This window comes from Miniopterus natalensis, chromosome 3 (assembly GCF_054644295.1).
Source record: "Miniopterus natalensis isolate mMinNat1 chromosome 3, mMinNat1.hap1, whole genome shotgun sequence".
Lineage (NCBI taxonomy): Eukaryota > Metazoa > Chordata > Mammalia > Chiroptera > Miniopteridae > Miniopterus > Miniopterus natalensis.
In genome coordinates, this window is record NC_142083.1 from 98207335 (window position 1) to 98229378 (window position 22044).

Consider the following 22044-nt stretch of genomic DNA (forward strand, 5'->3'; position numbering starts at 1 on the left):
AGGACTAGATGCCGGGCAAACCAAATAACAAATGTGCACCAATGACAAGCACTTGTTCCAGTCACCCTGGGTCAGTGTCAGACCCCGCAGGTTAAGGGGAAGGTCTTCAATAAGACTAGTCTTGCTTCATACACTAGCCACAAACTTGGGGACCCCCAGGTCACCTGCACTTTGGACTGAATACAAACCCAAGGGTTTCCAGAGACCCCTCGCTCAGGTTTGATAATTTCCTAGAACAACAACTAGAACTCAGGAAAGCACTGTACTTCCATACTCAGTTTTATTATAAAGATACAAATGAGGACCAGCCAAGTTAAGAGACATACACGGTGAGGTTTGGGGTTCCTAAACGCAGAGCTGCTCTGTCCTCTGCCTGTGGAATCGGTACATCACCTTTTAGCCCATCATGTGTTCAACTAGGAAGCTCCACTGAGTTTTGGTGTCCAAACTTTTTTTTTTTTAAATATATCTTTATTGATTTCAGAGAGAGGAAAGGAGAAGGAAAGAGAGAGAGAAACATCAGTGGTGAGAGAGTCATTGATCGGTTGCCTCTTGCACGCCCCCGACTGGGGATTGAGCCTGCAACCCAGGCATGTGCCCTGACCGGGAATCGAACCCTGATCGCCTGGATCCTAGTTTGATGCTCAACTGCTGAGCCACGCCCAGCCGGGCCAGACTTTTTATTGGTGTTTTATTATGTAGGCCTGATTGGTTGATTCTTTGGGCCACTTGATTGAACTTGATCTCCAGCCCTTCCCACCCCCACCTTGAGGTCAAGCTGATGTCACCTGGCTCAAGGCCCCAACTCTTTAATTACAGTGGTTGGTTTTTCTTGTGACCAGCCCCCATTCTGTGTCATTTCATTAGCATAAACTCAGGTGTGATGGGGGGCAGTGCTCATGAATGACAAACCCTTCAAGGACTTAGAGTTTCCTTTCCAGGAGCCAAGGACAAAGGCTAGTCAAATTCTCTTTTATCCAACACTCCCCTCTTACTCTGTTATCTCCCATCCTTCTTGCTCTCTTGAAGACTGGTTTCTTCTACTTTCCTTTGGATACATGTCCAAAATGCTCATCACTGCCTCTCAGCCTCTGGCCTCTGGGTTTTCATAACTTCCTCATTTAAACACGAGTGGAACCTAACTAACCCTTTTGGATATTGCTCTCTGTTCTCAGCAGAGACTCTGGTTGGATCCTCTTGGCTCAGAGGTTTACCCCTGGTCTAGTCATCTGAAGCTGGGGAGGGATGGGGGCCAGTGGAACAAAAATATGGCTTCATACCCCAACACCCTCATCCGCCCTCACTTAAAACCAGGCCATCACATTGGGAGAAATTTGCAGAAAGGAAGGAGTTGGCATTCACTACTCTGCAGTGAAGAGATGGCAGTGCTGAGCCATTGACACTGTCCTCAGAGTGCGATGACCCTGGGAGCTTACGTGTCCTGGTTCCTCACCCTACCTAGACCATTGCTATAAGATGCAGATTCTGATGCAGTAGGTCTAGTGGGGCTTGAGATTCTGCATCTTTTATAAGCCTCCAGGAGATGTGGCCGATGCTTGTCCTGTGACTACTCTGACTCAGAGGGCCCTTCAAGAATGTCCTACATCCCCGCCTCCTGACCACACGCCCGTCTCTCTTTCTGGACCCTAGCTTCCCCCTTTCCTTCCTCCACCTCTGGGATTCTGAGTCACGCCAATTTGTCACAGAGTAAGAGACCCTATGGCAAGGAAACAGCCAATGCTTGGAAGGAGGGGACACCCCTTCAAGTGTTTCTAAGGGAAAAGCTGGAGGAGGCTTCCACTTAACCCCCATGCGTGCTCCCCACAGGTCACGGAGTCGAAGACTAAGAGAGTGAGCCGGAAAGGCAGCACCTCCTCCACGTCCTCCTCCAGCTCCCTGGGGGACCCGCTGAGCACTGTGCTGGACGGAACCGACCCCCTCTCCGCGTTCGCAGCCGCCGCCGACCCCGCCCCGGCAGCTGTCACGGTAACCCCCCTCTTGCTGGCGGGCACCGCTGGGGGTTGGTCCTGTGGCTCAGGGATGGGGTTTCATCTTTTTCTTTTTAAATCACACGGGGGCTTTCTGGTTGTAACAGTTCCCATAATGCAGACGTCCACAGGGTGCGGCTTTAGCAGGTGACCCTGGTGAGGGGCTGGCACAGATCCTGAAAGATGTTTCCTTTCCTTTTTAAAGCATTTTAAAATGCATGCTTTCTTTTCATTTTACTGTTTTTATAATTGTGTTTTAAAAATTTATTCTTATGTAATTATATAGGTAATTCAATTAATTTTTTATGTAAAAAGTCAAACACTACAAATGAAGTCCTGTTGACCATCCCGGTTCTGTTCATCACCCTGGAGGCATAGTGTTATCTGTGTAATGTGTATTCTTCTATAACTTTTTCTTTGGTTCTCACAGATATTTATGACAGTAATTTCTGAGCATTTACATACATCATACTCATATGTAAATAACAACAGTAATAGTATCTCCTTACTGTGTGGCAGGCGTTTCCTAGTGCATTCTGAGTAGTTCTCATATCACCTTGTGCCGGAAGTAGTATAATCCTGAAAGAGGCTCACGCGGAGGGATAGAGATGCTGAGTCACAGCTAAGCTGGAGTTCCAACCCGGCCAGTCTGACCGGAGTTCACACTCTCAACCAGCATTCAGTGTTGGCATTGCATATATTTACTTACTTTTTAAAAAAATGTAATTTGAACTACATTTATACTTTACTACTATTAACATGATAATATGTCTTGGAGAACTTTTTTTTTTTTTTTTTAACTTGACAGTTTGTCTTGAGAACTTACCATGTTAGTACTTCTAGAACAACCTTCTTATTTTGAATGGCTGCATTATATTAATTCTTCATTCCTCTTCTCATGTACACAGACTGTTTCTGGTGTTCGCTAGCATAGACGGTGGTACCTTGGTCCTTGAACTTACGTACATCTTGGTGTATACATGCAGGGGGTTCTGCAGGACAGCTTCTTAGAATTTCATTACCGAATTAAGGCAGTATGTAGTTAAGGTTTGATGGCTATTGCCAAATTGTTACCCAGTATTTCAGAGTGTCTGTCTCTGCATCCTTGCCAACCCGGATATTATTAGTCATGTTAACTCTTTACCTTTGCCATTCTGATTGTTGAAAAATGATCTTGTTCAGTTTTCTTGACTCTTTTTTTTGTTTTTATTAATCCTTGCCCGAGGATATTTTTTCCATTGCTTTTCAGAGAGAGAGGAAGGCGGGGGGTGGTGGTGGTGAGGAATATCGATGTGAGAGACACATCCACCGGTTGCCTTCCTCACGCACCCTGACCGGGAGCAGGGAGCAGACCCACAGCCCAGTCACGAGCCCTTGACTGGGAATGGAACCTGTGACCCTGCAGTGCGGAGGCTGATGCTCTAACCACCGGGCACACCAGCCAGGACCTTTTCTTGATTTTTAATGAGTTTTAGCATCTTTTGATATGTTTATTGGCCATTTATGGTGAATTGGCCTAACATTTTTTTTATCATAGCAAACTTTTTGATAGATGTATTTTATTCTACAGTAAGGTACTAGCTGCCATCTCCCCCCGCCCCCATTGATCTTTAGAGAGAGTGGAAAGGAGGGAGGAGGAGTCAAGGGGGGGAGAGAGAGAGAGAAACATCAGTGTGAGAGAGACATATTGATTGGTTGCCTGCTGCCCTCACCCTGACTGGGGCCCGGGATTCAACCTGCCGCCCAGGTGCCCTTGTCTAGGAATTGAACCTGGGACCCTTTCGTGCGTGGGCCAACACTCTAACCGCTGAACCACTCTGGCCAGGGTTGCCCTCTTCTTATCCTTCTTAAAAAACTTTATTGAGGTATAGTTGACAAAACTGTAAGTTATTTAAAGTATATAGTGTGATGATTTGATGTATATATACATTGTGAACGGGTTCCCCCATCATGTTATTTAACATATCCATCACCTCACATATTTACCTTTTTTGTGAGAATATTTAGTTCTGCCCTGTTAGCAAATTTCAGTTATAGAATACCATGTTTAGTCCCTGTGTTTGCTTATACTTTTTTTTTTTTTTTAAGATAAAAATGATATTGGTACTGAAGACATTGTCTTTCCTTTCCTTAGGACAGTTCCAGAAAGAAACGTGACAGAGATGAGAACTCCGTTGTAGGACCAGATTTTGAGTCTTGGACCAGCAAACGAGGAGAAATCCTTGCGCGGTACACTACCACAGAAAAGCTCTCCATTGTGAGTGCCAGTAGACTTCCCCAAAGTCTATCTCAGAGTTAGTAGTAATTTCTTTTTTGTTATGATTCTGCACCAAATTTCAACGTGTGAGTTTTTCCCCCACACCAAGCAATTCTATGACACCAGCTGGGGGTCCTGCAATTCAACCGAGTGTGACACTGTCTACCCAGAGATAGCATCAGATCCCACAGGTTAAGGGCCCAGCGTCACCTCCTGTCAAGTTGTTAGAAGGAGGAACGGGGAAAGTAGGATGTACCCTCTCTCATTTAGAGACTTCCTGGAGCCCCCCTCAATGCATCCAGTTAATTTGTCTGGAAGGTAGCCATGAGTTGTATGTAGATGCAAGGGAAGCTGGGAAATGTGACAGTGTGCCCATCAAAAATTCAGCTGTGAGTAGGGAGGAAAGGGAGACCTTGGTAGGCAGTAGGAATGCTCTGTCACAGCGCCTGTCCTTTCCTCTTTCTCTCAGGGTGTATTCTTGTTGAGCAGAATGACAGGTAGAACTGTTGGACAATTAAATTATTTTTCTTATTTTTTATATGCATTCATTTAATTTAGAACATCAGTTCGCAACTGGGAGTAATTTTACCCCCCAGGGACATGCTGCAATGTCTGGATTTTTGTTTTCAAACTGTGAGGGTACAACTGGCATCTGGTAGGTAGAGACCAGGGATGCTGCTGAACATCCTACAAGGCACAGGATGTTCCACAACAGAATTTTCCAGCCCATAATGTCAGTAGTGCTGAGGTTGTGAAACCTGATTTAGAGTAAGCTAAATGCTGTCATGTGATTCCATTGCCCTCAAAATTTTGCTATTTGTTGGCTCATTTCGAGAGACCTAAACTGAAAAGAAATGAGAATCTCCAGTAGTTTTTATATAGGTGTATTTTCATCCTTTTAATAAATATTTCTACTTTTCATATGGAGAAGTAAATTGTTTGTTGGAAAATGATGCGTCTTATTGTCTTAGTGCTTCTTGAATACTAATTTAAGTAGCTTATAAGTTGTTTTTTTTCCATCAAATCCAGTAAGTTTTAAAAATTAAAAATTATTAACAATTTTTTTTTTGCCTCTGCAGAATCTCTTTATGGGTTCTGAAAAAGGTGAGTTTTTGCTGTTATATTTTGCTGGGGAATTCTCTCATTATCTTTAATATAATTTCACAAAGGAAAAAAAGTGTTTGTTATCCAATTCTGAGAATTAATTCAATTGAAGCTATTATTTCCTAGCTTATATATAGACTTAGTAGAATTGAAATACATATTTAGATGATGAATGGAAAAAAAGACCAAAGAGTTACATGGAGTAAAACTTAAGCCTGCTGCTTGGTTTTAGGGTTACAGAGCAGTAGTCTCTCCCTTGTAAAAATGCAGATGTGCTGGTGAGGGAGTCCAACATTCAGACTTAATGGCCACTGGTCTCTGAACACAGCACTTCTCAGTTTCCTCTGCCAAAACACACGGTCAGAAGCTCTGGACCACGGGTTCTCAAACTGGCTGTGCAGCAGGGTCATCTGAGGACCTTCTGTATAAGTACAGACCACTGGCCCCACTGCATTGGTGAATTAATCCTGAGGAATGGGCCCAGAAACTTCCTTTTTGAAGCTCAGGTAATTCAGAAGCAACCGACAGATCATGTACCGCTGAGTGCAGATGAGCTTGGCCTTGGTTTTTGTGTAAATTTCTGGTGTGGTAGCTGCGACTCTCTGCCATTCTCTGCAGGTTGAAACAGCACATTGGAAATCAAGAGAGTGGGAGCACCTTTGTTATGGGCATAACTTTGACCTCAAATGATAAAGAAGTAAATCGTAGCATTGCATATCCACCAGTTTGGAAAAAATAAAAACAATTGATGATATCTCTTGTGGTGAGAATGTAGAGCAAAGAAATTCTCATACATTACTCGCTGTGTAAAATACTTTTCTATTATCTATTAAAATTGAAAATGGGCTAACTCCTTGACCCAGAAGTTCTATTGCTAGGATATACCCTAGATCAGAAATCAACAGACTATGTCCTGCTGGCCAAATCTGGCCCACTATTTGACTTTGTAAATAAAGTTTTATGGAAACACAGCTATACCAGTTTGTTTACATGGTGTCTATGGCTGCTTTTATAATGGCAGAGTTGAGTAGTTTTACAGAGACTGTATGACTCACAAAACCTAAAATTTTATATCTGGCTCTCTATAGAAAGAGTTTTTCTAACTCTGCCCACATCTGTGTTTTTTAAAGTGCGCTCTGAGGACCAGCAGGTGACTGGGAACTCATTAGAAATGCAGAGTCTCAGGCTCTCCCAGATCTGAAAATCAGAATCTGCATGTTAACACATTCTTAGTGATTCCTGTAGAAGTTCGAAAAGCATTGCCTGGAAGAAATGCATGCATATGTGAACCAGGAGACATGCACAGAAATGATCACAGCAGCATTGTTCAGAGTGGCCCCACACAGGAAACAACACCCATCGACAGTAGAGTAAGAAAGAATTGTGTTGCATTCACACAATGGCCTACACAGCAGTGAAAATGAGTGAATTCAGTGGTTGTTGCAGAGGTTTAATATGTATTAAAATGTACATGCATGCACAGTTCTGTATATAGCATATTTCAGAATGAAAGAAAAAGTAGAAAAAGGTAAAAGTACAAACAAATTATTTGGAAACTTCTCAACTTTAGTAATTGTTAGTAATTAACTAATAGTACTGTTCTCAGCTGATCCCAGACAAATCTGAGTTAACACCAAAGCTAAGAAACCAGTGCCTTAAGAGAATAAACTTTAGTTCCTGAAGTGATTTTGTTAGGCAGGAGCAAGGGGACCTCAGATTTAGAACAGTTGCCCCCTTAAGAATGGGAAAGTGTTCTGAAATCGGAGACACTGGAGAGCAACGGCCAGCTGCATATGTAGCTTTGCCCTGCAGCTGGCTCATGGCTTGGAGGTCTTTCCTTAATCCAGGAGTGGGAACCTTTTTTCTGCCAAGGGCCATTTGGATATTTATAATATCATTCGCGGGCCATACAGAATTATCCTTGCTATGAAAAGTCCTAGATTTATTGAATTTAGAGTCCCGCCTGCGGTTGCCTTGGCAGGGCCAGACCAAATGCTTTCAAGGGCTTTATAAGGCCCGCGGTCCGGACGTTCTCCACCCCTGCTAATCTCTGTCCACCTGTCCCTGCTGATGGAAAGAACTGTGCTGACAGATGGTGGACGGAGGCGTAGCTAGTCCTGTTTGCTCTGAGAGAGGGTTTTGAAGCCCTAGTGTGCCCTTTTCCAGGCAGACAGAGAGACTGCTGTTTTGTTAGTGTAAGGATATAACAGTTCTACACTGAGTACAAGCCTCAGAGGCCTCTTGTTCCTGCAGAACAGTTAAATGATGGATTTTTGGCATCTTTATCTGGACCGCCTTTCTTCAGGAATAAATAAATGATGCAGTGAAAGTTTATAAGTATCAAATATAGTAGAACCTTTTTAGGCTGGTCCTCCGAGCTCCCAGGGGTAGCTCCTAAGCAGAAATGTTTCTCATGGAACTGTGGTTACCGAAGGATGTTGCTTCCCAAATCTTGGATTGAGATTGTTCTCTGGCCTTTTCATTTATGATGAAGTGTAAAGTCAAAGATGCCTTCCTGTAGGGGTATTGGTGACAGAGGAAAGCCACTTGTGTGACATGAATTCATTTTGTTTAGGCAAAACTGGGCCTGCCGCATTTGCAGTGTCGGAGAAGGTTCGGACCAGGCTGGAAGAGCTGGATGACTTTGAGGAGGTGAGCAGGTCATTGACTGAGCACAGGGCCAGGTGGTGCTCTCATTTCCTCTGCCAAGTGAGCTCCATCTTGGTGGCTGCTCTTTGATTAATTCTTGAGCTGTGCATTGTGCCCAGTCCTCCTGAGGCACCAGCTGATCCAGGAAAGATGCCAGTGGTGCATTGGCCAAGCTCACAGGAGCCTACCTCAGGTTCAGGCTGGTTTTCTGAAGGCATCTTTTTTCACTGTGATGCCTGAGCAAACCCAGGTTGTCTAGGAACAGGGTCTCACTGTATATACCACTGGAGCCATCTCCCTGGGAAGCGTAGGATAAAGGTCCTGCCTTGCTGTTGTAGAGACTACACGGCTGCTCTGCTGGTTTGGTATGGCCCATAGGACTCCTAATTGGCTTGCATGTGCTTTCAAAAAACATGACACATTTACTAACTCTTAAAAATTGGTAAATTTAACATAATTCTAGATTTCTGCTTCTCTTGAATTCTACCTGATAATTGTGGGCCCACATCCTTTTTTTAAAAAAGTATTTTTATTGATTTCCTCAAGAGGAAGGGAGAGGGAGAGAGAGAGAGAAACATCAATGATGAGAGAGTCATTGATCAGCTGCCTCCTGCACTCCCCCTGCTGGGGATTGAGCCTGAATCCCAGGCATGTGCCCTGACTGGGAATCGAACTGTGACCTCCTGGTTCATAGGTCAATGTTTAATGACTGAGCCCTGCTGGCCAGGCTGGGCCCACATTCTTGCATTTAACCAGGGCATGCACCATCCAGGTTGAAGTCCTTCTGTCTCAATTCACTTATGAGCATTACTAGCTTGGCCCCTAGTGACAGGTGAGTTTGCATACTCTGAAATATCATTTAGGGAGGCAGCGTAGTGTGGTGGGTAAGAGGACAAACCCTGGAACCAGACTGCCTGGGTTTGAATCTTTGCTTTACTGTTTGGTAAGTCTGTGATTTTGGGCAAGGTACTTAACAGCTCTTTGCCTCAGTTTACTTACCTGTAAAATGGGGATGCTACATAGTACCTACCTCTTAGGGTTGTTACAAGGATTAAATGAGTTAGTGTATCAGAAGTGCTTAGACTAACACATGTTAGCTGCTGTCACCAACATTATTCTGAGTCTGGATGCCTTAGCACGACTGCTTATTAACAGGGTGCCCATTGACCTTTTCTATACCAAGTTTCTCATCTATAAAATGGGAATAAAGAATCTAGTTGTGTGGACTGAATGAGGATGCTTTGGAATCCACAAAGGGCCTGCCATGTCATGGCAATTGCATTGCTCTGCCCTGCATCTTGCCCCTGGGTCCAGGGTCCTTTCAGCTCTGAGACCAGAGTTGTTGGGTCCTCAGCAGAGTCTAATAGTCCATTCTCTTACTTCCCAATTCAGACAGGACACATTTTGAATTAAGATGCTGGTGAGCCTCAGCCTGCATATCATTAGCCAATCTTCGCAGGTAGGAAGGGAATTGCTGAGGGTTTTAATCCAAACTCTGTAGTCTCTGAGTCTCTGAAAGTCACTCAGGCTGGCTTAAGTTGAAAATGGAGACTAGATTGAAGGAGACAAGGGCACTGTCCTGAACTCAAGGACACAGTGGCCTGGATCCACAGACTCGAGGAACCACCCAGGAACCCAGCAGCTGGCCTCTAGCTCTCTTGGTTCTTTGTGGCCTCCCCCACTGATTCTAGTTCTCCATTTTTAAAAATTTTTTTATTTTTGCAGACTGGTTTCTTTGTTCACAGCAGAGATGGCTGCCCCATGGCTTCCAAGTTAACAGCATGTTAGTCAGGGTAAGGCTAGGTTACGCTGTGGTAACAAATGAACCCCCACACCTGAGTGGCTTTTATAAGATTTGTTTCTTCCTCATGTTACTCGCCCAGTGCTGCTGACAGACACACCATCTCATAGTGCTGCCATCTAGCTTCCAGGGTCGTCACAGCCAAGCTAAATGAAGGGTCACTTTTTACTGCCTCAGCCCAAAAGCTCACAGCCCTTCTGCTCGCAGCCCATTTGCCCAAACTAGTCACATGGCTCCTCCTACTGCAAAGGGGCAGGGAGGACCCTATCTCACAGTTCACATGACCATTTGGGATCAGTCCAGATTTCCTGAACCTTCTACTTGTATTTCTTTAACAGAGTTCTTCACTTTGGTTTTCAGGGGACGTTCACATAAAAAATATGTGGCTTCTGATCCCCTTATGTGAGATCGAATGACCCTGACTCCTGTGAGCTTACAGCGTCTCAACTATAGACAAGAATGACTGAGCACAAACTGTGCACCAGGGGCTGTGCTAAGTCCTCCTACATTATTTCATCCATGTAGTGATCTTGCTCTCTTCTGCCACAGGTGTTTGCTGTGGTCTGTTCTGTCCTGAATGCCCTCTCTCTGGTCTAGTTAACACCCCTCCCCACCAGTGCCTACTTAATACTTGTATACCACTGAGAGTTTGTCTCACGCATCACTTCCTCCAGGAAACCATTCTTGACCACCAGTCTAAAGTACATTCCTATTACCATATTTCTTCCATTCTAAGATGCACCTTTTCTTTGAATGTCCCTGAAATTGGGCCATGTCTTTCAGTTGGTCCATGTCAGTGATCAGAAGTTTTTTTTTAGTGGTACATGAAACAGTTGTACTTCTTACAGCGGCACCTCAGGTTTAGTGAACTGTTGTTTCCTCCCAAGCATTTATTTCATCTTGTATTAATGTCCATCTTGTCCTCTGTGCCTTAGTGCAGAAATTGTTTCTTTGCTTACTTTTGTATCTTGAGCACCTGGCATACCGTGCTGGCACACGGTGGGCGCTGATAACTTTTTGTTATCCCTGTTATCTCTGACCACAGTTGAGGCTCTGGGAGGAAAGCAGCTCACCCAGAGTCCTGTGGTAGGAAGTGGCTGAGCTGGGAGTTAGCCTAAGTCAGACTGGCCTCCAGACCTAGTCTCTCAGTCACAGCACTCTGCCCGTCTTTGCAGAAAACTCAAAGAACTTCTTTGTTCACAAGACAGAACTATCAGTCCTGGTGGGCTTATGAGGAAAACTTAGACAGCAAGGCTTGGTCAATACTGGTTATGGGGTTGGAAGTCAAACAAGGTTTTCCTTTTGTGCTTAACACTTTCCTGTTTTCTTCCCACAGGGATCCCAAAAGGAACTGTTGAATTTAACTCAACAGGATTATGTGAATCGCATAGAGGAGCTTAACCAGTCACTGAAGGACGCCTGGGCCTCGGACCAGAAAGTGAAGGCTCTAAAAATAGTCATTCAGGTCAGGTCTAGTGATTTTTTTCTTTTTCTTCAGAATTTCCTGTGTAAAACTCCTTTGTGAATAGTTAGGGTTTTCAGAGACCTGCCTTCATGGTCTACTTTTTTCATCCCTTCTATTTCCACATATTTACTGTGAATCTGTTTTTATGAGATGGCTAATACCAGAGCCACCAAGTGCAGCTACACAGGTTGTACCTACACAATTCCAAGAAATTAACCCTAGATACAGTATTAATGATGCCCTCTGGGTTGCGCAGTTCATTGGCTCTTCATAGCCCCTGACACATTTATGATTTGTACAAACTAAAGGTTGACCAACTGTATTTTGGGTTTCATTGACCAGGTTTTCTTTGTGTCTTTGGGACTAATGGTTGTGTGTCCCTGATATGTACATTTTGGGGGTCATATTCTGCATAATTATGTGACAAAGAAAACATGATTATGATGTTAGGAGAGTTACATTTGTTGAATCTGTTTTGTTGATGAATTTATTGATCATGACAACTCTTGGATCACAGGAGTAAGTTCTATAAGGAAAACAACTTATTCTGTTTCTTGACCCTTAAGATCATCCGGTCTTGGCAAACCATGCTCAGAAATAAACCGTAAAAAAAATAATCTATGCATTATGATTTTCAGAGCAAAGTTAACAAAGAATTTCTGAACAGCCATTTTAGTTCAAAAGGGCAGATCCTATTTTGTTCAAAATGACATTTGTTTTCTCACCTCTTGCTCTGGAGAGAGGGGTAGGAGAGCCTGGGAGTCTTTGCACTGGGTGCTTGAAGTCTGTTAAGAAGGCACTTTATATGGTAGGTGTTTTTTTTTTTTGGTGTTTCATGACCAGGGCAAACCTGAGCCCACTTGCCTTCAATAACTGGTGTTGGTTTCCAGAGTAAATACCTGCGAAGAAGGGTCTTCTCATCTGGATGCGTGTGACGGGAATTGCTTGCTGAGGGGCTCAAGTGAGAAAATATCTAAACTAACAAGTGCTTCTTCAAAGTATTTTTATTGGCAGCATCTCTACATAGAGTATTGTGGTATAGAACGGCGACTTCTAAGTTTTACATGTGAAGGAGATTCGATTCATGTTTTCTCAAAGAAAACAACTGTGAACATGTTTAATTACCTCCACGTCTGGTTAATCATAACTGTTTTACTTTCAATACTTTAAAGACTGCCTTCTTTATTTAATAAAGGTAGTGAAGCTGCGGAGTGCGGAGAAATGAGACCAGTTCACCTTATTTGCTCTGCAATAAGGTTTTTGTTTTTCTAGCTTTATTGAGATATATTTTACATATCCTAAGATCTACCACTGTAAGTGTGCAATTTTGTGATTTTTAGTGAGTTTACAGAGTTGTGCAGCTATTACACAATCCAGTGTTAGAATGTTTTCATCACCCTCCCCTTCAGATTCCCTCAGACATGTTTGCAATTAAATCCTGCTGCCACTTCCAGCCCCAGGAAACCACTGATCTGCTTTTGACTCTATAAACTTGCATTTCCTGGACATTTCATGTATGTGGGATCATTCGATATGTAATCATTTGCATCTGCTTCTTAGCATAATGTTTTTGAAGTTCCTCTGTGTCGTAGTGCCAGTACCTTTGTACTGCTGACTGGTATGCTATTGTATGAGTAACCACATTTTATTATTCAGTAATAACTGATAGACATTTAGACTGTTTCCACTTTGGCTCTTATGAGTAATGCTCCTATGAACACTGGCATACAAGTCTTTGTGTGGACATATGTTTTCATTTCTCTTGGGAAGATTCCTAGGAGTAGAATTGCTGAGTCATACGCTAAGTTTATGTTTAGCTCTTTGAGGAATGGCCAACCTGCTTTGCAGAATGGCTGCACCACTTGCATTCCCGCCAGCAGTGTATGGGCCATCCAGTTCTTGTGCATCTTTTCCAACAGTTGTCTTTCTTTTTGATTATAGCCATCCTAGTAGGTTTTTTGTTTGTTTGTTTGTTTTGTTTTTTTAAAAATATATCTTTATTGATTTCAGAGAGAGGAAAGGAGGGGGAGAGAGAGAGGCAGAAACACCAATGATGAGACAGTCATTGATCAAGCCCACAACCGGGCATGTGCCCCGACCGGGAATTGAACCCCGATCACCTGGATCCCAGGTCGACGCTCAACCGCTGAGCCACGCCCGGCCGGGCGATCCTAGTAGGTTTGAAGTGGCATCTCATTGTGGTTTTAATTTGCGTTTCTGTGCTATTGATATTGAATATCTTTTCATGTGCTTATTGGCCATTTTTATATTTTCTTTAGTGAAATGTCTATTCAAGTCTTGCCTGTTTTAAAAATCAGGTTGTTTATCTTCTTGTTGAGTAGTAATAAATCTTTATATATCCTCGATACAAGTTCTTCATCAAACATGTGATCAAAAGTATTTTCTCTAGTATGTGGCTTATCTTTTGATTTTCATAATGGTGTCTTTTAAAGTGTGGACATTTTTAATTTTAATGAAGTTCAGTTAACCAGTTGTCTCTTTTTTGGCTCATGCTTTTGGATTTATATCTAAGAACTCTTTGCTTAACCCCAGATAATGAGATTTTTCCCCTATGTTTTCCTCTAGAAGTTTTATAGTTTTAGCTCTTACATCTAGATCTGTGTTCCATTTTGAATTTATTTTTGTGTATGATATAAGAATCTAAGTTTATTTTTCTTGCGTATGGATATCCAATTGTCTCAGCAGCATTTGTTAGAAAGATGTCTTTTCCCCACTGAATTATCTTGACACTTTTGTCAAAAGTCAACTGACCATAAATGTAAGGGTTTATTGCTGGACTCCTGAGTATTCCACAGATCTGTAAGTCTGTCCTTATGGCAGTACCATACTGTTTTGATTACTATGATTTTACAGTAAGTTTTGAAACTGGGTGGTGTAAGTCTTCTAACTTTGTTCTTCTTTTTCAAAGTTGTTTTGGCTATTCTGGGTCCTGTGCATTTCCATATGATTTTTGAGATCCCTTTTCAGTTTCTTCCCCCCACTCGAAACAAACAAACAAACAAACAAACAAACCTGGGATTTGATAGGGATTGTGTTGTTCCTATAGGTCAGTTGGAGAGATTTGCCATCCTAACAATTATGTATCATTCATTTTGTTAATGGGCATCTGGTTCTTCCTTCTTTTTTAATTCATTATTACAGACAGTGTTAGGTCTTGGATGTGAACACTCTTGGACATGTCTGCTGGCCTTTCTCTAGATGAAGCCCAAACCTCAGAGTGGAGTTGCTTGGTGCAGAGTGTGTGCAATACCCAGTAATTTTCCAGAGTAGCTGTGCCAATGGATATGCTCGCAATAGTGGCGGGAGTGTGAGAGTCTGCTGGTCAGCATCTTCCCAACATTTGATATGAGCAGACTTTCTATCTTCATTTTTTCAATTTAGGGGGCAATAAAAGCCTATTTTATTGTGGTTTTAATTTGTGATTCTCCAATTATAATAAGACTGATCATCTTTTCACATGTTTACTGCCATTGGGGTTTCCTTTTCTGTAAAATGCTGTGTGTTGATTTCTTTTGCTCATTTTTTCCTTATGTTATTGATTTTTAGGATTTTTCCTACATATTCTGGGTAATAATTGTCCTCTGATCAGTTAGTTTGCTTCCTTCCATCCATCCATGCATTCATCCTTCATTAGTACTCAGCCCTAGGTTATCGTTTAGTTTATCCATTTGCTTTGGTTATTGAATTTTTTAAAAATCCTAACTTAATTAGAAACAGCTTATGTTCCTCTAGGATATTGCTAATTGGAAACTCATGAAAAGTATTCTTTTAATATTTTTCAGCAATGTTAATAAATTTGATAGCAAGTATCTCAGGCAGAGTAATTTATCAGTTAGTCCTTCAGAAAAATGTTTATGACTAGTTCTCAACCTCAGCTGGTTGTTAGAGTCATGTGGGAGCTTGAAAAATCCTGAGTCCAGGCTGCACCCAGACCAGCTTTACCAGGATCTCTGGGAGTGGGACCCAGGCACCATTATTTTTAACGGCTCTGCAGTGTTCCTGTCCCCAGTGCTCCCTTCTCTCTTCTGATACCCAGCCCAGGCCACTCAGCTGGTGGCTGTGGCCGGCACTCCGTCCGTGGAGCTCCGAGTGCGTGCATTGAATATGTGGCTGCACTCGGAGGCACAAAGGTCCAGGACTACACCCAGGTGAACAGCTACAGAAGTGGCTTGGGCCTGGCTGGGGGTGGAGGGTGGTAGGAGTGGTGGTGGGGGTTGGGGGTGGCTGGCCTTGCTCAGCTTCCCATGCAACCAGTTCGGGCATCAGGAGACTGCCAAGAATGAAGATCCTGAAGTCCCTCTTCTATGGCAGACCAGGTGTTGGGTTCGAGCCCAACCTCACGCTCTTGGAGAAGTGTGGGGGAGTGAACTGCACCACTCTGCCCCTTCTCTGCCCATTCCCAGTGGTGATGCCACTGTGCTCATGGCCGACCCCAAATTCATCACCTGGTCTCCAGTATACAGCAGTGACACTGCCCGGAACTTCAAGAAGTTCCTGGTGGGCCCGATGGCTTGCCTGTGCGCAGGTACAGCTACTGTATGTTCTGACTAGTGACATCGAGCTGACATCAAAGCCCCACTGACCGATGGGCCCAGCAGTGCCTAGGCGCCCCTCCTAGCGCTGCTTCTTGGCAGTCAGGGCGCTGCCCTCTGGGGATTTCACATCTATGCCAATGTTTTCTGTAAGCCTGCATGGAAGAATGCCTGATGTCCAGGAAAATCCCCCCAAATGGGCCCTGGTCCTGTCAACCCCAGCATCCCCCTCCACACTACAGCTTTTCACAATTAACTGAATGATGTCAGCAAAATAAATAAATAAATAAAAATAAAAAGCTCCCCAGGTGATTTAGAACGCTGGCTGGTAGAATGCTAGTCCACTCGAGTCTGTGCATGCTGTGGGTGTCCTGACCCAGCTTGTTTGAGGGAAGCAGTCACCTAGGGCCCTTGTTAAAACACTTTCTTGCTGTCTCCCTGGAGGATGTGAAAAGTTGGCCGAGCAGAGTCTGGAGTTTTTACATACCCTAGGGTGCCTGATTCTGAAACTGCGCCAAAGCTTTAAAAACCTGTGGGGTCTTCAAAATTGTGATTTAAAAGGTAACTTCAATTCATAACATCATTATGACTTTAACTTTGGATTAAAAAAACTCTGCTTCCTGTTATCCTTTATAAAATATATGTTCTCTGACAACAGCATAGGAGAAAAAAATCAATGCACAGATGTTGGGAAGCGCCAGCTGTGTTTAATTTAAACTCCTTTGCTTGAATTCTCTCTCTTTCACATTCCCACTGGGCAGCGATTCATCTGTGAGGGGCTCTGGGTAGGAGCTTGGGAGACGTGACATCCCTAGGAACCAAGAGCTGTGTATTGTAAACAGTTTCTAAGATTCAGAGTTGTTTGCTTTTTCCAAGCCCTGAAATCTCTTGGCGTAACCGTTTAAGTTGGAGTGTTCATCAAGGCATACGAAAAACGCAAAACATAGGCGTCAGTGAAGAGTTCTGTGTACAACCAAATGCCACGTTTGGTGTGAACACCATTGTTTTAACAGCTCACATCTCCCTCACTCCTCCGCTCCCCTCCCCCGAATAATATTTGGGCTGTAAGAGGATGTTTTACAAATTAGACACATTGTTTACTTTTAGGCATGTAATACTATGGAGAAACGTCCTGAATCTCACAATTCAGATATTTGGGTAACAAAGTGAGAACAGATGACAGTCGACTTGATAGGATGAACTTATAACTGTTCTCTGAAGGTTGGAAATGCATATTAAACGTCTAAATATTTTTAAGTGACATTTATTATCCATTGGAATAATAAAATAGGGCAAAGTTTTCTAGTTCCATACGGGGTATTAAATTTAGTTCTTCAAAATAGAAGTCGATATTTTTTGTTTCTGATTATAAACGATGACTTAATCTGGGGTATTTAAGGCCTAATTGTATGGCTGCAGTTTTCTAAGAGTCCTGAACATGTTGGTGGCTCCCTGGCTCAAATGATAGTGCTGCATTGAGCAAATCCCTGCAGAGCCATGTGCTTCCAGCGTTGAAGGTCATAGTTCTAGAGAAACATGTACCCTTTGAAGCTTCTCATGTTTCCTTTAGTGAAATTTGGGAGTGAGTGTAAATGGTAGATGCTAGTTTTAAGAAACTCTGGAGATTTACTTATGGGGTCATTTCACAGAAAAGAATGTTTAAGAATTGGGACCATCCTGAAATAAACCAGAGGTAGCCATGCTGAAAAAGATGGGAATCATTTGCAAAGACACTAATGGGAGACGTGCTGTTGACTTCCCTTGGTGATCTTGAGTGCTGAGCTAGTTTAATGTGTGAGCAGAGACCCTTCTGGGTGAGATTCCTTAGTCCTGTGGTTTTCTAGAGGAAGGTTGTAGCATCTTTCCTTAAGGGGCGCCACTGTGAGCAGAGTCTCGCTCCCCTTGTCAGAGCACAGTAGTTTTGCATATTGTGTTTCCAGTGTCTAGCAAGGGCGTGGCACATGGTAAGCACCTGCACTTGTTTGTGGAAATGGTTAATTTTGGAGGCCTGGAGTGTTCCAGCTGAGTGAGACACAGCAGAGTGAATTTTCTCTTCTCTCCTCTCTTTCCAGTGTTCAAAGCTTCTTTCGGACACAAGTGTTATTCAGTTCTACCCAAGCAAATTTGTCCTGATCACTGACATACTGGATACATTTGGTGAGTACTGGTCATGCTCATCTTAGACTAACTAGGACATACATGTTTTTGGTTTGTTTTGCCAAAAGTTTGATACTGGAGTTGCCTCAAATTAGGTTCTGTTGTGGTTTAAGTAATTAGGCAAATCATGAGGGAGCCCCCCTCCGACTCCTGCTCATTAACAAGGGTGTTATTGTTGCAAGAATCTTAAATTATGTGTTTTCTAACCTGATCGGCTAATAAAGGGAGGGAAGCAGGGCAAGCACGCGTCCTGTCTAAACCAGCCCCAGTCCCGCACCATCACGTGGCATCTGGAACTCACTTTGTCAGAACTAAGCTCAGGAACTCTTCCCAGCCCTCTCCCTATCCTCAGTGGGTTTCTTTCTCGGGGAGTGGCAGTACCATGTACCTCGCTGCCCAAGCTGAAAATCTGAGAGTCTTCCCCTTATGCCCCACATCCAATCCTAAATTCTTCAATTCAGCTCCCTAAATCTCCCCAGTATGTCTATTTTCCTCTGCCTTCAGAGAAAACCTTAGTCCAGGCCACAGTCCTCTACCACTTGGGTGATGGCTGCAGCTCTTATGAGGTTTTGCTGCATCATTGTGGCTGTTCCTTGTCCCATGTGCCACCCTTCATGCAGAATGATCTGTGGGAGCCTAGCAGCTAGGTCTGGACTAAAGAGAATGACCTGAATCGCCTCTGGAGAAACAGGAGGCCCCTGTGCTGCTGGGCAGTGATTAGTGACCAGAGCATCGTGCTGTTAGCACTTTGCCCAAACCATGTAGCCCTTTAGGCTTTTGTGATGTTGAGCAGCGAAGTGCCCCACAAGAGCTAGCAAACAGAGTTGCCTTCCGAGAGCTGAACACATAGGCAGTCACAACAGAGATGGTCACTATCTTACCAAGGAAGGACCAGTGGGCTGCTTGGGCCCTGCATCTTGTTTATAACCCATCAAAAGATCTAATGTGCCAGAAAACAAACCTCAACCAGACTCCCCTGCACAGGTGACCAGGGACTAGAATGTATTAGCCAGAACAGGTGATAGGAAACCTGACTCATACTGGTTTTGGCAAAAGGGGGTACTTATTGGTTTAGTTTGAAAAATCCAGGGATAGTTTCTGACTTCAGGTACAGCTGGATTCAGGAACTCAAACATTGTCTTCAGGACCATGGCTTTCCCTTGGGTTGGCTTCATTCTCTAACTCTACAAGGCATCCTCAGCATCTGTTAACTGCTAACAGTCCCAGGACAAGGAAAGAACATTTTTCCAAGCATCCCAACAAAAGTCCCAGAATTCTATCTCCTTCACCTGGCTTGGACCACACGTCAATCCCTGAGCCATTGTGGTATCTAGGGAATAAAATGTGCAGATTATCCAGGCCTGGGTGAGGCTGTTATAAAGGGGAATGGATACTGTCTAAAAGAAGCGATATCCTGTCCTGGCCAGTGTGGCTCAGTTGGCTGGAGCCTTGTCTTGTGTACCATAAGGTCATGGGTTCAATTCCCAGTCAGGGCACATACCTAGGTTGCAGGTTCGATACTCAGTCGGGGTACATATGGGAGGCAACCTCTCAATGTTACTCTCTCACATTGACATTTCCCTCTCTCTGTCTCTCCTTTCCCCCTCTCTCTAAAGATCGATAAACATATCCTCAGGTGAGAAAAGAAAAAAGAAAAAAAAGTTATGCCCCAGCTAAAAGATAGAATCTGTCAGATTCAGATGACCCAGAGAGATGGTGTCAGGCACTGCTGGACACTGAGGATGTATCAGCAAATAAGAAAAGAATCTCTGCCTTATGGGCTTATGTGCCAGTAAAAGGATTTACAGAGCTGATTATATGGCAGATGACAGTCTGCTAATGGGAGCAGGGTGAGGGGAATTGAGGGAATGGGCAAGGGGTGGGGAGGCTACACTTTTAAAGGGTGGTCAGAGGAGGCCTTGCTAAGAAATTGATATGTGGGTAAGCAGTTGAAGGAGGGGAAAGATGAACCACATCTTCTATGGGGCTGGGAGTACAGGCCCAGGTTACGCCAAGGAACCGCTGGTACAAAGACCCTGGGGTGGCAGCATGGCTGGCAGGTTTGGAGAGCTGAGAGGCCAGGGTGGCTGGAGTGTGGTGAGTGACAGGTAGGGCAGGAGCTAACTTGCTGGAGATCCTGATGGGCCTTGGAGACCATTGGCATGTCTTGGGCTTTGAACCTGAGGACATGAGGAGCCACCAGAGTGTTAAGTAGAGCAGGATGAGCTCCCTGTGGCTTCTGTGTTGAGACTAGACTATGGAGTAAGGGTGGGTAGGGAACCCAGTTAGGAAGCCATTGTAGCACTTCAGGTGAAAAGTGAGGGTGGTATGGACCCAGGAAGGTGGTGGAGATGGGGGAAATGATCCAGAATGGATGGTTGCATTAGGCTCTCACAATAGACATCAACTCATACACTCCTTGGGCCTCCACTTGTCCTATACACAGTTTGTCTTCGGAGGGTGAGGACATTAGTGTGGGAGACAGGTGAGTGGCTCTGTCTGGTCCTCCTGACAGTTTTGTTTCTCATGGTAAATGAATACATTGGCCTTGTGGTTCCCCTCACTGGCCTCCTGCAGTTTGTTTTGAATGAGTCAGCATCCCTGGTGAGATAAACTTGGGGATGCCAGTGAGATCCAGGTTCTAATCTGCAAGCCTGTCCAGATCCAGGCATTAACCTTGTGAAAACTTTGGGCTGCCGTCCTGCCAGCCTCTGCTGGCAGTGCTCCAGTCCTTGACCTCAGCAGGCCGGATACAGAGCAGTTGCCTCCTGTCCTAGGTGGGCTGGGAGTTGACAGTAATGATGGTGATAAACCCTCAACAAATAATGTCCTTGGGCCTGACTCTTTTTTAGGTGCTTTAGAAATACTAAGTCACATTGTGTTCATAATAGCTCTGTGAGGTAGGGTCTGGAATTTTCCCCATCTCACAGATGAGGAACCTGAGGCACAGAGAAGTCAAGTAGCCCAAGTCAAAGCACCTGTTTTATTTTTCTTATACTTGGCTCATGAGGCAGTTTTGCTCTCTGTGAAAACTGCAAATGTGTATATCTTTGACCCAGCAATTTCACCTCTGGGAGTTCATCCTGTGTGTAGCAGCAGCAGATTGGAAACAACCCAGGTGGCCATCAATAGGGGATGTCTGTACATTGGAGAAGCAGGAGGCCTTTAAGCAGGAGAGAATGCTCTGCATTGTGAGGTGGAAAGATCTCCAGGTTGTATTGTCATGTGAAAAGGTCAAGATGCAGAACAGCTGTAGAACATGTTCTGTTTATGTGCATATTTGCTAGTATTTGCTTAAAGAAATATCAGAAGGACACCCTAGAAGTGAATAAAGGTGAGACTCCTCAGAGGGTGGTGGGAGCAGTGAGGTGATTGGGACAGGCCGAGAGAGAAACTTGGTCAACACCTTCTGCTGCCTTTGGGGACTTGGAACTGTGGGAATGTTTCTCCTATTCAAAATTCAACATTCAAGCAAGTACCTGCCTTCAGCACTTCTCTCCTTCCCCTCTATTTCCGATGGCGTTTTATCATCTGGATCTGTTGTGAATAGTATTTCTGAGGACAGTGGGGCAGCCTGTGCCTGCAGGTGGTGAAGAAGACTGTTATGTTTTGGAAACTACTAAGCTATTTTTCACCTTTAAAAAGGACTCTGCCTTGTTTGCATGGAAACTCGTAGTGCTGAGGTCCATCTCGTGCATCTGCTCTACAGGGAGACACTTGACCAGCCTCGGGGCAGGTGTTCTGTGGTGGTTGACAGGACTGATTTAGGGCTGGGGCATCATGCTGGGCAGGGACATGGGCCACAGCCCAGGCATCTGCAGCATGAAGGCACAAGCTAGGCTCTCACAGATTTCACAGAGGCCCCGAGCACAGAGCTGGGCTCAAGAATCTGCCCGCGTTCCTTATCTTGCCTCCACAGTTGTGTGAACTTGAGCCTTTGTTTCTTCACCTGTAAAATGGGCATGATAGATCCTGCCTCTGGGGGTTTCTGGAGAGAATTAGATGAGAGTATGGGTAGGAAGCATATAATGTTTTTCATCTTATAATTGCTTTCTGGCAGAATCAGTGTC

The 22044-nt window shown here is 44.0% G+C and overlaps 1 protein-coding gene across 1 annotated transcript in view; it reads left to right on the plus strand.

Moving 5' to 3' along the window:
• Positions 1–22044, plus strand: part of VPS35L (VPS35 endosomal protein sorting factor like) — a 112800-nt gene that overhangs the window by 8822 nt on the left and 81934 nt on the right. The window contains exons 3-8 of the mRNA XM_016217644.2: positions 1828–1986; positions 4123–4245; positions 5325–5349; positions 7925–8001; positions 11136–11264; positions 17890–17974. Of these exons, the coding sequence (XP_016073130.2) occupies positions 1828–1986; positions 4123–4245; positions 5325–5349; positions 7925–8001; positions 11136–11264; positions 17890–17974 (598 nt within the window). The remainder of the gene's footprint in view (positions 1–1827; positions 1987–4122; positions 4246–5324; positions 5350–7924; positions 8002–11135; positions 11265–17889; positions 17975–22044) is intronic.